The sequence below is a fragment of the Lissotriton helveticus genome, chromosome 3_1, assembly GCF_964261635.1.
Source record: "Lissotriton helveticus chromosome 3_1, aLisHel1.1, whole genome shotgun sequence".
NCBI lineage: Eukaryota > Metazoa > Chordata > Amphibia > Caudata > Salamandridae > Lissotriton > Lissotriton helveticus.
This window is the reverse complement of record NC_136061.1, coordinates 1,926,472,263-1,926,491,612: the sequence shown is the minus strand read 5'-3', so window position 1 is coordinate 1,926,491,612 and position 19,350 is coordinate 1,926,472,263. Positions and strand designations below refer to the sequence as shown.

Sequence of the window (19,350 nt, the reverse complement as noted above, 5' to 3'; positions counted from 1 at the left end):
GCGGCATGTCCGCTGATTGAACGACAACATCACTGTTGCCTAATTGTGCATATCATAATGTAATGTGAGCTTATTGGAAAAATGTTCATACATTTTTTTTTTAAATGAGTTGGATAAAGGCAAATAATACAACGGAGAATGAGGCTCACCAGTGTTAACTTTCTTGTGTCCAAAAGATGAACAAGGTTTGAAGAGACATTTCTTCTCCGTCAGCCATGGTGACAGTTGGCGGTCAGGTAGAAAGATCTCCCTGGCCCAGAAAATGTCAAACTCTTCTCTTAAATACAACTCACAGTACTTCAGTACTGAATATAGGGCTGGCTCAAATCCGTGGCAGATCAAGAATAGTAACAGATTTAAGTCCACTGTAAGGTTAGAGCAGAGCATGCAACAGGACTCCTTCACACGCAATGCACTGTGGAAATCTGAGCTATGGTGGCCACTAGGACGAGTAGGAGTACTTAAGCTTCCACCTCATTGGCTGAAATTTAGTTTCTTTCACATGAGGTGGATGTACTACTATACAGATAAGGTTGTTTGACGCCTATGGCCATTTTAACTCTGTATACTGCTATTTTATTATACCAAGGATTCCCAGCCGAATGACAAGGAATGCTTCAAGCATGTGAATATATAAAACATTTAATGTTGGAGAACGCCTATGCTTCACCCATGGAATGCCTATCATTATCAAACGTGACACAGTTGTAACGCAAGCTGCTGTCTAGCTTTACATTTCTGTAGAAAGTCACGCAAGGAGGCCAAATCGCTCCTAGTGTGACTTTGTACATCTTACTGAAGCCTTTGCGTTGTCCTTGCATCTCCTTGTGACACAAAGGCTTGGTACATCTGGTACACAATATCTCAGTGTAGGCGGATCCTTGTAAATATCTGACACTTAAGGATACCATCCTCCATATTTGTAATTTGGCACCAAATGTCAATACATAGTTGGAAAATCAGATGTGGAAATGTGTTGACAGTTCCCCACACCTTCCATCTAGACTAAAAAATTCCTATTCCCTATTCATCAAAGGCCACCTTTAAGTCTACAAGACAGTAATACATTTTTTTAATTCACGATCTCTAGGACAATGGAGCTAAGTGAGATAGGATAGTGCAGTCTTCCGCCACTATATCTGTACACCTAAATACAGCCTGCCCCTTTGGCTGCAGTCTTTTATCCTTTACCCGTGCACTCTGGTTAGCAAATAAGAGTTACATGATAGCCTTAACCAAGCAGTTTAACAGAAAAAAGGTTAATCAAATCTATCACCAAGCAGTTCTTTTTTTAAATAGAAGCAATCAGCTACTTCACTTGGTGTTAGTAATACTTAGAGCAAGAATTTGATTGTGTAATAATATAAGTACTTGCCCACCAGCTGACATTTGCTTTTAAGAGCAGATCGGGTATTTCATCAAGTCCCGAGGCTCTACACTGCTACAGATTCTAAAATATACTTGCACATTCCAAAGCTGATCTGCATTTGATGGGTGGCTCGCACTCCCTGAGAAAGCTATAGACAGCTTTCCCCAAGCGATTATACATGTATTCACAATAGATGTTCTCAGATACATTAAGACACAATTCATAGTACAGGCTATTGAGTCCTTATCTGACCATCCACCAAAAAGACTTGACTGTTTTTCTGCCCCTATACTACCAAAATGTCATGACATAATGAGTTTTTCTAATCCCTGTTTGGCTCACATCAGGAGCATCCTCAATTGAGATTCAATGTTACTCAGTGGAACTTGGTTTGAAATATTCTCTTGGAAAATAATTCCAGCTCTTAGCAAAGTCAGTAGTTCTTGTTTAGTTTTCAGTCTTCATCAAACTAAATAATCAGACAGTTTGTGGCCATAGTCATGTGGTGTTTAGTCTCTAAGATAGTTACATCAGTGACTGCTTACCTGTTGCAGTATCTCCTCCAGTGTTATAGGGTTGTCTCCTGGGTCTTCCTGACTCAGTGTCCTACAGGAGGAAGATCAATCATCATTTGTTAACATAAAACCTTCCATCGTGACCATTCAAAAATATTCACATGAAAAGTAGTTTTAAAGTATTAAGCCTTGAGCTGCAGGAAACCATGAGAAAGAAACACTTGCACCTGCTATTGGCCTGAAAGACTAGGGGTTTGACACAGGGCACTGAAATTAATATCTCTGGGTCTGAAGGGCCCACAGAACTATTACAAGGATACCGAGCCTGCCACTTTTAGAGATGAACAAATTCAAGGGATTGGTACAGGGGTTTGGGACAGTAGTACAGAGCCTACCATCTATAGGGCTGGATGGTTCAGCAAACAGCCAGCTAAGTAATGTGACAATTGGTAAGCACTAGTTACTAGACGGCGTGTCGATCCAGAGGCCATTTATGTAGGAGATAGTATGAAACCTAAACAGTCAGGCATGATTTATGATCTTATTTTTGGAGCTGCTTAGATTTGTGCTTAGGATTACACTGAGACATGGCACATGGAGAGATCTTCTAAATTATTCACTCTGACTGAATAGCAAGAAACAATTTTTGACTTTGCTGCTTAAAGCAGTGTAACCACCTGCTCAATAGTGTTGAAGTCTGGGAATGTTAACTCCTTAAGTCTTGAATTATTGCAAGCTATGTTCAGTAAAAATGTCCAAATAAGAATGGTATTACTTAATTCAAAATGAATAGAAGAAGGAAGCAACAACTCACCCTTTTGAGCCAAAGACAAACTAAGCAAAAATTATGACAACAAATACAGGGGCTATGGAGGCAACAGAGAGATTATAGCACCAGCACAGAGGTTATGGAATCAACAAGGGGAGGATAGAACAGTTGAGAGAACTTTGAACAATGAAAAGAATACAGAACAAACGGAGAAATTCTAGCTCCCAAAATACACATCAGAGCCAAGAAGGCAATATAGAGTTACGAGATTTAAACTAAACTGATCTGCAAGGCTATAGAACCTAAGGGTAAAGTACAAACTGTTTAATAGAATGTTAAACTAATGAAGTCAATATAGAGCCAATGAGAATACACATAGCCAGAAGAGAGCAGAGAAAGTGGAACTGATGGACAAGTTACTTATCTTCGGTTACACTATATCTGGTAAGACATGATCTAGCTGCAGATTCCTTACCTTTGAACTTCCAGGTGTCAGGCTGGATCCTGAGGATTTTTCTTAGCAGTACCCCTGCGGGCTAGTAAGTGGCATCGGTCGACTCCACGTGACGTCGTCAGCGTTGTGTTCGTCGTCAATATAACCGCCACTCCGGCACGCTGACGTCCGTACTTTCCACAACTTTCCACGCCAGAAGCGTGAAGCCATGAAGTGTCTGACCATGGTGTGTTAAATAATAAACAACTAGGGCCCTGAAGGGGAACACCCCTAACACTAAGAACAATTCCGCAGTGCAGGGAGAATGGGTGCGTCGGTAAGGAATCTGCGGCTAGATCCTGTCTCTACCAGATAAGGTGTTGCCGAAGGTAAGTAACTTGTCCATTTGATAGAGACATCTAGCTGCAGATTCCTTACCTTTGAACATATCCCCAAGCAATACCATCCCTGGAGGAGGGACTGCGGAAAGGTTCAGACCAGAAAATCCTCTAAAACATAGCGACCAAACAGGTCTTCTCTGCGAACCTGGGAATCCAGGCAGTAGTGTCCAGAGAACATGTGCAGCGATGCCCACGTGGCTGCTTGGCAGATATCAGAAATGGAAATACCACGCTCGAGAGCCGTGGTATCTACCTTTGCCCTGATGGAAGGGGCCCAAATCCCTTCAGGGGGATCTTTCTTCTCTAAGGTGTAGTAAATTTTGATAAAGAGGATAACCCAGCGAGATATAGTTCTCTTTTGGACGGCACACCCTTTCTTTGCCCCCAAATACCCTATAGAGACTTGGTCATCAACCCGGAACTCTTTGGTTTGATCTACTCAGAATAATAATGCTCTTTTTGGGTTAAGACGTTGGAGATGCTCCTCCTCCTTGGGAAGATGTGGAGGTGCATGGAAGGTGGGAAGAGTAAGCGACTGTCCAATGTGAAAGGGTGGCACCATCTTAGGGAGAAAAAATGCCCTTGTGCGGAGCACCACTTTTTCCAAGAAGACTGTAAGGGAAGGAGGCTGTGATGACAGTACCTACAGTTCGCTCACCTTCCTTGCAGTTGTTATTGCTACTAAGAAGGCTGTTTTGATGGTGAGCAGCCGTAGAGGGCAGTTATGCAGCAGCTAAAATGGTGCGCACATCAGAAAAGTAAGAATCAAATAAAGGTCCCACTGTGGCATAATAAAGGGTGAAGGGGGAAACTAATGCGTCAACGCCTTTCTGCACCAGAGGGGATTTGAAAAGAGAAGGCTGATCAGGCAGCCGAAGAAAAGAGGAAAGGGCCTAAAGATAGCCCTTCAAGGTGCCCAGAGCAGAGCCCTGCCAGGCCAAGGAAAGTATGAACAGGAGGACATCAGATAAAGGTGCAGATAGAGGGTCTACAGATGGGTCTGTACAATATTTACAAAATGTGTTCCATCGGCAGGTGTATACCGATTTGGTGGAGGTACGCCTGACTGCCAAAATAACCTCACAGACTTCGAGAGGAAGGTCGAAAGGTGTCAACTGTCACCACTCAATCTCCACACACGGAGGTAGAGAGTAGACAGGTTCGGGTGGATGACCCTCCCCTGCTGCTGGACAGAACATACTCCCAAAGGGGAAACCTGACCGGAGGACAATATCTAGAAGCTCTCAGTGCCCAGTCCGAAGCCACAAGAATAACTTGTGCCCGGTGAGCCCCTGATCTTCTAGAGCACTCAGGGCAGGAGTGGTAGGCGCAGTATGGCGTATAGAAGGCTTGAGCTCCACTCACGATGAAAAGCATTGCCAAGCGAGAGCTGCCTTGGAAACCCCAATGCCCAAAACTCTCTTCAGAGGTGAACAGGTCTAAATAAGGCTCTCCCCACAGCTGAAAGAGACCTTGTGCCACCTCTGGATGGAGAAGCCTTCGGCTGAGCTCGTGCGCCCTGGCGTTCAGAAAACTGGCCAGGCGTTGTACCACCAGGGACATACCCTGTTGTTCCAGCCAAGTCCAGTGACGTAGGGCCTCTTGACTGAGAGTTGCAGTACCACATGGTGGTAGTGTTGTCCATGAACACCTGCACAAGCCTTCCCTTTATCGATGGCAAAAAGACTTTCAGTGTTGTGTGAAAACAAGGGTTCCCTGAGAAAATAAATAACTAAACCCCTAGGTCAGGGAGAAAAACAATATGAGAAATCTAAAAAATCATATTAACAAAACACAAGGTTTTAGATTTTTGTATAATTTGACATTGTGTATGGTGTTCATGCATTTTTAACTTTCGTATTCTTTTATTGGATAACCTTCAAATTGTGTGTATTAATAATAAAATACTGTGTTTTCCACTTTGAAATTGGTTTGGTGCCCCTCTATTATGATTTTGATAAGCATTTAATACCGCCTGGGTTGTTATTCTCATATTAAAAAGGCTTTCAGTGCCAGTCAGATCGCCCAAAGCTCCAACAGATGCATATGGAGCTGGGCTTCCGCAGGTGACCAGAGTCCTCTGATTTCCACCCCCCTCTGATGGCCACCCCATCCCAGAAGGGATGCACCCATCACTACTGTGAGATTTGGGTGGGTAAGGGAGAAGGGGTCTGCCCCTGAACCAACCGCTGTCTGTTAGCAACCACTGCAGGTCTCGCGGAGTGCCCTCAGATATCTGAACCAGGTTGCTGAGATTTCCTCAATGCTGTGTCCATTGGAACTTCAGATACCACTGCAGAGCCGGTATGTGCCACTGTGCATGGGTTACTAGCAGGATGCAGGATACCAAGATGCCCAACAGCCTCAGAGTCATTCTGACCAAAATCCAGGATAGAGGCTGAAACATCGGTATCATTGCCTGAATATCCTGGACTCCCCTTTTGGGAGGATAGGCCCATGTCCAGAAGCTCTCCAATGAAAGGGAGCATCTGAGTGGAGGTCAGGTGTGACTTCGGCATGTTGATAGTGAACCCCAGAGAATGGAGGATGTGCACAATAGTCTTGAGGTGGGAAACAACTGTTAGGGCGAGCCCGCCTTCAACAACCAGTCGTCGAGATAGGGAAGACTGGTTACTTTGATCTCTGCAGATGGGCTCTGACCGCTGCCATCACCTTTGTGAACACCCAAGGGGCACTGGTGAGGCCAAAGGGTAGCAGTGCAAATTGAAAGTGCTTGTGGCCAACCGTTAACTGCAGGTAGCGACAATGGGCAGGCAGGATGGGGATATGAAAATAGGCATCCTGCAAGTTCAACACTACCATCCAGTCTCCTTGGTCCAGGGCAGACAGGACCTGATCTTGGGTGAGCATATTGAACTTCTCCTTTTTGAGGAAGTAATTGAGGGCTCTGAGGTCTAGGATGGGGGAAGGGCTCCGTCCTTCTTTGGGACCAGAAGGATTAGTTACTTACCTGTAATCCTAGTTCTCATCCAGGGGTATACTCATCAAAGTCATAATCTATGAATAATCCCCGCCCATGTGCGGGATCCCGCAGCATATAGAAAATACATATAAATATATATGTATATATATATATGTGAAAACATATATTTGCAGCCTAAAACATTTCCTAACTGGCAAAATTGCCGCAAAATTACATAAATTAGCATACATACAGTAGTACTCTTCCAAACCCTAAGGAAGAAAGAGAGCAGAAAACATTTGTATAAAACAATGCTTTATTGCCATAGGAAAAAACCTGTAATTGCAGGCATTTGCCAGTAGGCTGCAGTAGAGTATAAAGCAAACAAAGAAAACTGACACCTTGCCTTTAAGGCATTAGAGTAGGGGTACCGTGCCTTTAAGACCTGAAGGCAACCCCCTGCTTCCATGGTGCACCACAGGTGACAGTTGGGTCAGTTCTTTTTTCCGGCTCCTTCTGCGAGGATCCTGGAGCTTGAGCTCTTCAGTTTTCAACTGAAATTGTGTTTTTGAGAGAATTTTCTCTTATTATTCGACATTTTTTGGATAAATAAGGCTTCTGATTTATTTTTCTGTGGTAACCCACAAGAATTTCCTGTCAGAATGCCTGCTCTGTTCCGGAAATGTCCTTCTTGTGACAAAAAGATGGCTCTGACTGACCCACATTCTGTGTGTATTGTGTGCCTTCCATCTACACACAATCCTGTTCAGTGCCATCACTGTCAAAAGTTTATAAGTCGAACTCTTCGCGACAGGGAGAAGATTCGACTTCATGGAGAAGCGTGGCTCAGTGGTTAGAGGCGGCAGACCCGGAAGCTGAGTTCGACTGTGGACCAGGGTTCGATTCCCCGCCTCGGCGGGTCTTGGGCTCAAAAATTCCACGGACTCGACAATTCTCGCTCCGGTGCCTACTCAAATCATGGGGTCACACTCTGCAACTCTGGGCAATTATTATTATGTTTCTTATATAGCACCTGAATCAACCCCCGAAGGGGTATCTCCGCGCTTGCCTTGGGAACCCGTCCTGGCTTTTCCCTGTGAGATAGCCCCTACAGGGCATCCCCAAGGTGAAAGCCAGGCATCCCGCCGCAGGGGGGCCTTTGTGGAGATTAAGCAAGCTTAATGCCCAGAGTTGCAGAGTATGAACCCATGATTAGGTCAGGCACCGAAGCGAGAATTATCGAGTCCATGGACATTTGAGCTCAAGACCCTGCCGCGACAGGAATTGAACCCTGGTCCCGGGTCTGACCTCTGCTTCAGGGTCTACCTGCTCTAACCAGTGAGCCACTCTTCTCCAGCAATAGCTTGCTTAATCTCCACTACGGCCCCTCGCGGCGGGATGCCTGGTTTTCACCTTGTGGACACCCTGCCGGGGTTTCTCACAGGGGAATACCAGGACGGGTTCCCTAAGCAAGCGCCAGGATGCCCTTTGGGTGACAGGTTTGCGCTATATAAGTACACCTACATTTACATTTACATTTACATGCCATGCAGGAGATGGACAAAAGTCACCAGGTGGGTGCTTCGACAGCCCCCAGATCTTCTCCTACAAGCAAGCACAGCCAAAAACTGCGTCATTCCGCTTCTCCTGTCCCCAGGAAGAGGAAGGAAGGTCGAAGAACTCCGTCGACGTCGAGGTCGCCGTCGAAGAGGCCAAGATCATCTTCACGACATCGAAGATCTCCGCCGCAGTCAAGTAAGTCGGCGTCGAGGCGCCATACTTCGGGCTCGAAGTCCATGGCTGCTACATCTAAGTCTCCGTCGACGTCGAGGCTTCCGTCGACGTCGAGACACTCTCCATCGCCCCGGAGGGGATCGGCGTCGAGAGCTAGGACGGCATCCAGGTCGCCACCGGCTGGCGGGCCGCCGTCGAGAAGTACTGTCAGATCCCATCCTTTGACGTCAAGGAGGTCGACGCCGAGGCGACGCCAGGAAAGGTCGCCGTCGACGCGACGTCGAAGAAGGTCATCGTCGACACGACGTCGAGAGTTGTCGTCGATACGACGTCATGGAGCATCTCCATCTGGTCGACGTCGAGGGAGATTGACGTCGAAGTCTCCGGATCGACGTCGAGGTTCTCAGTCGAGCCCTTCTCGACGTGATCGATCGCCGTCGAGAGCCTACCACTCGACGCCACTAGTCACCCAGACATCTTCGACGTCGAGGCTTTCGCCGTCGAGGGATCAGGTGACGGCAGTGATGGAGTTCCCTGGTTCCGGATCTTCAGGAGGCAAGTCATCATCTCCTCGTTTCAATATCGTGGAAATCTCCCCGGAACCTTCGCCCAGATCTGCGGACAGACCACGCAGCTTGGTGTCTCAGCATCCTCAAGGGGCTCTATCTGGAGGTCAGAGTAGCCCGGGCTCGGGTTACTCCCGTACATAGTCTCCATCTACGGCAAGAACGCCGGTCAGACCGTCTAAATCTCCTCGGAGTCCCAGGATTTCACCCAGGCCAAGATCTCGGATCAGATCACGTTCTCCAGTACGACCAAGAACACCTGTCAGACCAAGTTCACCAATCCGGCCAAGACCGAGGTCTCCATCAAGACATCGCTCTAGGTCCAGAGACCGTCACAGCAGGAATCGTGACAGGTTCCATAACAGGCGGCGTACAAGATCTTCCACAAGGTCGTCCTCATCTAGGTTGTCTTACCGAGATTACTCTCCGACCTTCTCATCGACGCCTCCTTCCCGAGTCTCTCCAATTGATGACCTCGTGACTTTCTCCGATGTTCTGAGCAGGGGAGCAAATAAGCTGAACATTACGCTGCATACTCCGGTGGTTCCCACTTCTGTGATTTTTGATACTCTTCATCATCGCACAGCGCCCAGGCCTCTTCTGCCCCTGGTCCCCGGCCTCCTAGAACCGGCTATGGCTACTTTCCTCACACCAGCAGTGGTGGGATCTGTTCCATCTCGGATAGCCAAAAAGTACAAGGCCCCTGCAGAGGATCCCTTGTTCCTCAGATCTGATCCTCCTGCGGACTCCATTATTGTGGCGGCTGCCATGAAGTCCCATGCAGGCTCTACTTCTTCCTCAGTACCACCTGAAAAAGATAGTAAACTTATGGACTCGTTTGGTAGGAAGGTATGCAAAACCTCCTCTTCATTTATGAAGGTGGCATATTTATATGTATTTTCTATATGCTCCGGGATCCCGCACATGGGCGGGGATTATTCATAGATTATGACTATTGATGAGTTTCCCCTGGATGAGAAAGTAGCAGGAATAACAACCGCTGCCTACTTCTGGCCCTGGAACCCTCTCTATAGCTCCCTTGGCCAAGAGAATCTTGACTTCCTCGTGAAGTAAGGCAAGGTGATCCTCCGTCAGCCGATCATACACTGGAGGTACAGATGGAGGGGTAGTCTCAAAGGGGAGGGAATAGCCTCTTTGGACTATTTGCAATACCCACTTGTCCGATGTGATGTTTCACCAGTGGTGGAGATGATGGCGTGCTCTGCTACCGACTGGCTGAGAGTGTTCCTGGGGAATCGGACTAAGAAGGTTTGCAGTGGAGGAGGGGATCATGGCTTAGCTCGACTTCTGGTTTACCAACCTACTGGGCTAGGGTGAACCGCGTCCACGGCCCTGCAGAGCTTGTGGGGCCTGCCGGCCAAAGTAGGGTTGGCGTGGTTGATAGCCCCCTTCATAGAAGGAGAGAAATGCGTCCTAGGGGTTCTGATGAGGCCCAAAGACCTAGCCAAAGCCCGCAAGTCTTTGAAGCACTCAAGGGCAGTATGCGCTTTGTCTCCAAAGAGACCGGAGCCATCAAAGGGCATGTCCATGAGGTTAGCCTGGATATCCCCTGAAAAACCAATGCTCTCAGCCAGGCGTGGTGATGAATGGCCAACATCTTGGAAATCGCTCTGCACAGCGAGTCAGTTGTGTCCAAGCCACATCTGATGGTGAACTTAGCTGCGTCTCTCCTGTCTGAAATAGCTTGGGAGAGTTGAGCTCGGTCCTCCTCCAAGACTCTGGGCAGCACTTGCGCAACCATGACCCATATCGAATGGGAATAGCGGCCCAAAGGCATATGGTGTTCACTGACCACAATGCCAGACTAGCGGAAGAGTAACATTTATTTTCAAAAATCTCTAGTCTCTAGGATTCCCAGTCTGGGGTGCAGAAAAGAACATGCCACGGGAAGTGGAAGCCTGGACCACCAAGCTTTTTGGGGTGGGGTAGGTGGTGAGGAAAAGTGGGTCACCCGGGGCAGGGTGATGGCGCCTGGATATTGTCCTATTCACAGGAGCCCCTTGGCTGGGTTTGTACCAGGTACCCAGCAGGACAGCTGTTAAGGCCTCATTAAAGGGCAGTAGGGGTTCTGAACTGGAGACGCCAGGATGCAGCAGGTCCAGGACCTGCATGCCCCTATGTACCACCATGGCAATTGACGCTCCCTCCTCTGTAGCCATTGTAGGAGGGGAACCACACCAGGATCTGGGGAGGTGTCTAAACCACTGGCATCATCCAACTCCTCATACCAGTCCACATCTTGTTGGTGTGGGATTTCTAAGGGATCCTGCTCCCCCTCCCAATCCTCTTTCTTTCATCCCTAACTCCTCAGAAAAGGGCAGGGTGAATGGCATAGTGTTATAGAGGATGAGGATCGGGGAGGTGCCACCGGTGAGGGCTTGTGACGCCGAGGACCTTAGCATCGGACCCAATGCTGGGAAACGTCGCTCTGGAGGTGCGACTGGCATCGGTCCGGACCCAGGCACAGGTCCAATTGGAGGCTGTGGAGCTGCGGCTAAAGCCACAGGCGTGGGAACCACGGGGTCCCCCCATCCTTTGAGCCTGCGGGGTCTGAAGGCGCGCCGTCAGGGTAAGGCTGCCCAAATATGGCACACATGGCATCCTAGAACTCTTTCAGCTCGGCGGGGGCTGCTCCTGGAAAGGCATGGAAACACGGAGCAGACCCAAGCGCCTGCTCTGCAAAGCGGGGCCTTGAATGCCAAGGTTTCTTCATCGCATTGCGAGACGGTGGGGTCTTGTGTTTTTTGTGGTGCCTCTTACCTGACTTCATTGATTTCAACGAAGAGGTCTTCGATTCACCGAAGCGATGCTCTGACCTTCCTCTCGACCGAGACCTGGACTAGGATCGAGACCAATTAGGCGACCTCCGTGGTGCTGGACGCTGTGCAGCGAGCAGCTTTACGGACGCGCTTCCTCAAAGCCTTTGGCGCCATGGCCCGAAGTCAGAGCGCGACTGAGTCGTGGTTGATTCTAGGCACCAGAGACACACTGAATGGGGGTCTGTGACTGATATGGCATGGTGACAGGCGCCACACAGCTTGAGCCCCATAGTCTTCTTTTTAGACATACCTAAACACACCAACAAAGTCGACAAATGGGTAAAAGAAAAGTATGTCAAATATTGACATGGGGTAGCTTTCTTCAACGAATCGGTGCCGGCTGGCGCAGAAAGAAAAGAACTGATGTCAGGGTACCGATGTGGCGGTTATATTGACAATGCGGATGTCACGACGACAATGAACACGGCGCCGACAACATCACGTGTAGTCGACTGCTGCCACCTACTGGCGCACAGGGGTACTGCTAAGAAAAATCTTCCAGATTCAGCCTGACGCCTGGAAGTTCAAAGGTAAGGAATCTGTGGCTACTTGTCTCTATCAGATATAGGGAATATTGAACCAATAGAGAGGATGTATAATATATTCAGGAGCTTTAGAGCCAGCAGAGACAATATAGAAGGAATTGAGTGACTAGATATCCAACAGAGAGAATATAGAATAAATGGAGAAAATATAGCACAAACTAAAAGAAGATAGAAGTAACTAAGTGCATACTGAAGAAATTAAGTGACCATAGAATTAACAGAGACATTATAGAGCCTACAGTGAAAAAATAGACCCAGCGGATAAAGCATAAAACTAATATGACGTGAGGGACAATCAAAGAGCCCAGAGCAACAATGAATACGCCTAGCCCGGAAGGAATCGATTACTTGCTGCCCTTCTTGTGCGAGTACCATACTGGGTTATAGAGTCGCCGTGTGTGGAGGCCCAAACTAGCTGTAAACAGCGGAATACCATGGATCTGGAATAGATGTCCCTAGTTCTGATAGATTTGAGCACTCCTGCCCTCCTATTGACAGCCAAGGCTTATAACTGTACTCCCCGGGACCTGCGCCTATTTTGACACCCAATGCTGACACGCCGCTGCTGGGAGCCGAAGCTGAGTTTGTGTTTTATTTCTAGGCTACACTCCTTTCTTGGCCATGACAGGAGTATTATACCCCCGTCCCCCCACACACACACACACACACTCTCAATCACTCTCCGTTCGATCTTTACACTTCTTTTGCTGTTTTTCTTCTGTGCCCGTTTTCATGCTCTCACTTCATCCTTGTTCGCCGTCTATGTCCCTCTTTGTTATCTGTCCTGGGTAGAGCATTATGTTATATGTTATGTGTATTTGTACAACTCATCCGAGAGGGTATCCTGGCGCTGACGCAGGAGTTGTATTATTTGGGAGGGAAATCGTAAAATCTTGGAAGTATAAACTCAAAGACATCCGTCTACAGAGACTCGGGCACGTCGGTGTGTCCGGCTGCCTTCACACGTGTGTCCGATAAACACGAGTTGCACAAAAAGAAAATAGAACCAAAGAAGGCAATACAGAACTAACAATAAAGATTATAGAATCAAATGAGAGAATATTGAACCAACTGACAGAAAGCAGAGTCAAAAGAAAGAAGAACCCAGAAAGAATAGATAACAGAGAGAATGTTGAAGTAAGTAATGAAGGGAATACAGAAGCCACAGGGAGGATATAAAATAAGATGTAAAGAGTATAGACCCAATGATGTGAATAGAAGATAAGCAGAGAGAATATGGAACCAACAGAGTAAAAAAAAATCTGATGGAGAGAGTGTAGAACTAATGAAGGTAATATAGAAGCAAAAGTGGAAGAACTGAAGTACTGAATAAACTATAGGAACAAACAAGGAGAATTTAGCAAAGAATTAATGAAAAGAGTACTGAACAATAGGGGACAATTCTAAAATGAGAAGGTAATATCAAAAAAGAGATTATAGAACCAATACATCGAAATTGTAACCAATGGAAGAGGACATGAGGGAGAGTCCTGCACTCTTATAGTACTCAACCGTTTTGCTCTTGCCTATCAACAAGATTATGTGTAGGGGCCAGTCAAGCCTGCATTTTGTAAAGTTTTGCATTGTTTGCTGAAAGACATTATGGCTCTGATTACAAATAGGCCGGAATGGGTTGAGGCATTTAGAGTACCAAGTATTATATACGGTGCCCCAGTGGCTGTATGCCCATTCTCTGCTTGGCCGGGGCACTGCAGTATTACAGATGAGAGAGCAGTCGCTTATGAGCTCTTTCCTGGAATACAAATAGCACAGATGCACATATAGCGTAGGTGCTATCTTCAGGGAGACACATGCTAATGAGTGAAACACTTTGACTCTGCATCCGCGCACTATTATAGACGTGGGTGCAGACGCACAAAGGCTGTCAAGCAGGTGCACCGACTGTATACTACAAAAAGGTGGTGCACAGTCAGTGCACCCTCCGCGGGTGACACTAAGTGGGAAGAAGAGGTCCCATTGACCCCCGCCCCTTCCCAGACATCCTACTGTACACACTGCACCCGCCTGCAATGGGATCTCTGTTCCCTTTCGAAGTGCAGGTGGGTTGCTTCCTGCACAGACCAAGACGGACTGGCTGCTCAAATAGCCGGTTTGCCTTTCACCAAAGCTTTTGCCGTCAGGGCAGCATGCGTTTGTGGCTTCTATTTGTAATAGAGGTACTATGCCTGTTTGTGGCCGAAGCACCTGTTCGGCACAAATAGAGACAGCATGCCCATTCAATAATATGGCCCCAGGTAAATATTGATTCATGCAGGTGTGGTATTTACTGGGTTTGGTAGATACCTTTGATTCCAGGTTTGCTACAGGAAAATGAGCAATTACACATGGAACTGTGGCTATCTGCACTAAACCGGGCATGCCTCTCTATTTCAGTGTATGTTCCCTGGTTAATTCTGGGTTGTATAACTTGCTTAAATTTACCTGGTGTAAATTGCAAAGGGTATGGTAACAAAACCAAGCATCTAGGTAACTGAGGACGCTTGTGGAGAAGTGTGGCTCAGGGGTTAGAGGCAGCAAACCCGGAAGCTGAGATCGGTCCTGGACCAGGGTTCAATTCCCTGCCTCGGCGGGGTCTTGGGCTAAAAATTCCACGGACTCGATAATTCTCGCCCCGGTGCCTCCTCGACTCACGGGTTCACACTCTGCGACTCTGGGCAATAGCTTGCTTAATCTCCACAACGGCCCCTCGCGGCGGGATGCCTGACTTTCACCTTGTGGATACCCTGCTATCTCACAGGGGAATACCAGGAAGGGTTCCCTAAGCAAGCGCTGGGAAACCCACTGCGGGTAGCTGTGCGCTATATAAGCTCGACTACATTTCCATTTACATTTTCCAAAAACACATGACACCTGTGCCACCAACAACAGTGCTGCAGCGGTGCTCTATAGCGACAGGATCAGCGAGTGGAGAAGTGACCGCTAACGGAGAACAATAAGGGATTACAAGGTAAAACAAGCATTTACATTGCAACGGTTTCGCCTTTGAAAAAGTTAGAGCTATTGGCATTGTAAATTACAACATTTTTATGTATGTGTTGGTTTTGAAAACAGATAAATAAATGGCACTGTCATTTACAATGCCAATAGCTTAATCTCTCGCAAATGCCACACACAAACACACAGCCACACACATAGTCCCACACACATACATACCTACAGAGCCACACACAGAGCCACACAAACACACAGAGCCACACACACACATACACAGAGCCATATACACAGAGACACACACAGCCCCTCCCTCCCCCCATCGGGACGCCCCCTCCAGGGCCAGCATGGACGCCAGGCGAAACCTAAAAAGTGCCGGTACTCAGTACCGGACAGTACCGACCCATGTTAGGCACTGCAAATACTGCTTTTGCCATATAATTAAGTATCCTACTGGACATTCATTTATTGGGGTTGCTGGACGTATTTTGCGTATTGTGCCCGTGTAAACCTTGCACCGCTGATTCCATTTAAAATTGCGATGCTTTTACTCATCGTTAAACATGCCGCATGTGGTGTTTTTAACACTAGCCCCTCCCTTTCGCTCCCATCTTGCTCTTACACCCTGCCTCAGTGCCTCCACACACCCCCTCCCTCCCAACAAACTACGTGGCTATGTTGTGAGTGCAACGAGTGCGTTGGAGAAGTTGTACAGACCTCTGAAGACATATGCCCCCCCACCCGTGCTGCCTTACTTTATCCACCAACAGCAGGCAAGGGAGTAAAATGCCTTGCCGCCCAGGGCCCTATCCAGCAAAGGCCCGATCGGGGCGTGATAACGGACTCTTTTTGGCCAGGAGTTTTTCTTAAATCATCCGTGAGTGGGAAACCTGGCAGCCTCCTAGACACGTATCCTTAGAAGGATCATATCAGTGGGGGCCAGGTTCATATGAAAAACAGGGACGGCCATAGAGATAGGACTAACAGCCTGATTCATCATTCTCCCGTTTTGCGAGCCCCTAATAGCGATTCATAAGGAATCGCTATTAAGGACTTGCAAAACGGGATTCATGTAGGAATTGCAAAAAATATTGCGATTCCTACATGTTCCTTATTTGCGATTAGCAAATTGCTAATCGCAAATAAGGAATAACTCCCCTACAGGCCCATAGGAATGAATGGGGAGTTATTCCTTATTTGCGATTAGCAACTAGCTAATCGCAAATAAGGATGCGATTTCAAGGGTGCAGGGGTGTCCAAAGGACACCCTGTAGCACCCCTGAAATGTAATCTACATTGGTGTTGCGCACACACATGTCCAAAGGACATGTGTGTGTGTAACATGCAACTTAGAAAAATGCATATTTGCTATTTACCACGAGGTCTGACCTCTCGGTAAATAGCGGCGCAAAATTGCAATTTCGCAATTTTAAAATGATTCATGAATTGCATTTAAGGAATCTCAAATAGAGATTCCTTAAATGCAATTTTTCGCAAATGTGCGAATTCTTTAATAGCGAATTTTGCATTTGGGATGATGAATCTCAAATGCAAAAATTGCACTCGCAAAAGGCAAGATTCTGAGAATCTTGCCCTTTGCAAGTGCAATTTAGCTTGATGAATCAGGCTGACAATTCCCTGTTACGGCTTATGACATCTCTGGGCTTCTGTTTTACAAATATATTCTATTCTATTCTTTAGGATTTCCCGACGCTGTAAATATGTATTCTATTCCTGTACGTTGGATTTTGTGTTTGCCACCTCTTTTTTATTGTACTTTTTTTATTAACTATCCCGATTGTATTTGTAAGGTGTAAGTATGTAAATCTCCTTATGTATCGTACTTGGTTCTATTGTAAAGCGCACTGACACCTTTGGTTAAAGTCCGCGCTATATAAAAATGCATTGAATAAACAAATGAAACCGAAATATCTAGAGAGTTGTCAGTGAGGGAGATTCTCTCAAGAGGAATTTGAGTGTCACCAAGCAATGCCTTGAGCTCTGGCACAGCACAGCATGTGGGCCGCTGCAAGACCTCTCATCACTGGGGCAGAAGAGCAGTGCATGACAATGCCCCGCCCCGGCCTCTCTGCTGCAAGCAATCTGTCACTTTAAGCTGATCCACTGCGGAGACAGAAGCCGCGGCGTTTAGGCTGAATACAGCCAATGTGTCACTTTTATAGGAGGGGGGGAAAGTAACGGAGTGACGGACTGGAGGCAAGGGGCTTGTAAATAAGAACTTGAGTTTTACGTGTAAAATAAAAGAAATCATAAGAAAATACAACGTATTCGATGTGTCCGAACTTGCCACGACTTTTCGTGACATAAACATAACGCAACAGCAAACTCCTGAGCGGTACCTACTCCGAGCGCATGTAGAAAGCTGCGGCTATTCAGACTGCGCACTACTGCGCAACGAGATCGTTGTGACTGAGTGTCACTGACTCGGTATGTGTCCGATGCAAGAGGGCGTGAGGTAGACAGGCATTGCGGTTCTGCCCTTCCCGGTACTGTACGGCCTTCGTATGTCCGCAGGCAGCCTTGTTTTGCCTGGCTCTGAGCTAGGCCTGTTCCCGGAGCGCCCAGAAGGTGGCGGTAGAGGACTCTTTTCATATCAAAGGCTATTGATCTGTGCTCCGCTGCGCAAATTGCCTCACAGGAAGAGCCAACGGGCCCAGAGGTCGAACACAAAGAGCTGCGGCGGCATTTCTGCTGGAAAGTGACGGTGCAGACATCCGCTGCTCGGGCCCTCGTGTTTATCGGACACACGTGTGAAGGCAGCCGGACACACCGACGTGCCCGAGTCTCTGTAGACGGATGTCTTTGAGTTTATACTTCCAAGATTTTACGATTTCCCTCCCAAATAATACAACTCCTGCGTCAGCGCCAGGATACCCTCTCGGATGAGTTGTACAAATACACATAACATATAACATAATGCTCTACCCAGGACAGATAACAAAGAGGGACATAGACGGCGAACAAGGATGAAGTGAGAGCATGAAAACGGGCACAGAAGAAAAACAGCAAAAGAAGTGTAAAGATCGAACGGAGAGTGATTGAGAGTGTGTGTGTGTGTGTGTGGGGGGACGGGGGTATAATACTCCTGTCATGGCCAAGAAAGGAGTGTAGCCTAGAAATAAAACACAAACTCAGCTTCGGCTCCCAGCAGCGGCGTGTCAGCATTGGGTGTCAAAATAGGCGCAGGTCCCGGGGAGTACAGTTATAAGCCTTGGCTGTCAATAGGAGGGCAGGAGTGCTCAAATCTATCAGAACTAGGGACATCTATTCCAGATCCATGGTATTCCGCTGTTTACAGCTAGTTTGGGCCTCCACACACGGCGACTCTATAACCCAGTATGGTACTCGCACAAGAAGGGCAGCAAGTAATCGATTCCTTCCGGGCTAGGCGTATTCATTGTTGCTCTGGGCTCTTTGATTGTCCCTCACGTCTTGAGCAGGCCAACCCTCGGGAAATGCATTTGTCTTTTTGACTATTGGGAACGGGGGTGTTGCAGGAACGGAAGTAAAATCATATCAGTGGCAGCAATATTGCGGTGCATCTTCTAGGCAGAGAGAGTTTGCAGCATGTCCTGTGCACAATGGGAAGACCCAAGACATTCTGTGTTGACTGCAGTGCATGCAGGCACCAAGGAAGAGTCCTGGGATGCAGGGAGGGTCTGGGGAACAGCGAGGGCCTGGAGCGCACAGAGGGCCGGTGGCACGGCTGGGGTCTGTCGTACCGGGAGGGCCTCGGGAACAGCGAGGGCCTGTGGTAGAGTGAAGTCCTGGAGCATAGTGAGGGGCTGCTGGCACTCAGAGCCACAACCCACCTTAAGCTCCACCGAAAGCATCAACATGACCGCCAGTCACAACCTGCGCCCCGCAACCCCAGCCGCTAACATTCCTTCGGCGGCCACACAGACAAGACAAGAACAAAGTAGCGACAGCAGCAAAGTCACAATAGACCGAGCGCACCAGTGAAAGCCGCGGCGCCATCTTCGGTGGAATGACAAAAACACGCCTTGCAGAAAAAAAAAAAGCAACCGCCCAGCGCCGCATGACGTTCTAAAAGGGGCGGGATGAGTAAAAATCGCCTGAATGCCCACGAATCTGCTCAGGCAATGACTGACAGATCTCTCTTCCACTGGCTATCCTCCATTTATGGAGCTAGCCAATGGAAGAGAGAGGCGGGACAAAGCCTGTACTGTTCTAACATAAGATTTCGCCTGCGCGAACAGTGCTGCGCAGTGCTATGCCAGGCGAAACCTAAAAAAGAAAGGTGAGCCCTAAGAATAATTCT

At 47.7% G+C, this 19,350-nt stretch overlaps 1 protein-coding gene across 2 annotated transcripts in view; it reads right to left on the bottom strand.

The window, feature by feature from the left end:
- Positions 1 to 19,350, bottom strand: part of RASGRF1 (Ras protein specific guanine nucleotide releasing factor 1) — a 686,570-nt gene that overhangs the window by 158,653 nt on the left and 508,567 nt on the right. For both annotated transcript variants that reach the window (XM_078682942.1, XM_078682943.1), the window contains one exon: positions 1,915 to 1,975. In XM_078682942.1, coding sequence (XP_078539068.1) covers positions 1,915 to 1,975 — 61 coding nt within the window. The remainder of the gene's footprint in view (positions 1 to 1,914; positions 1,976 to 19,350) is intronic.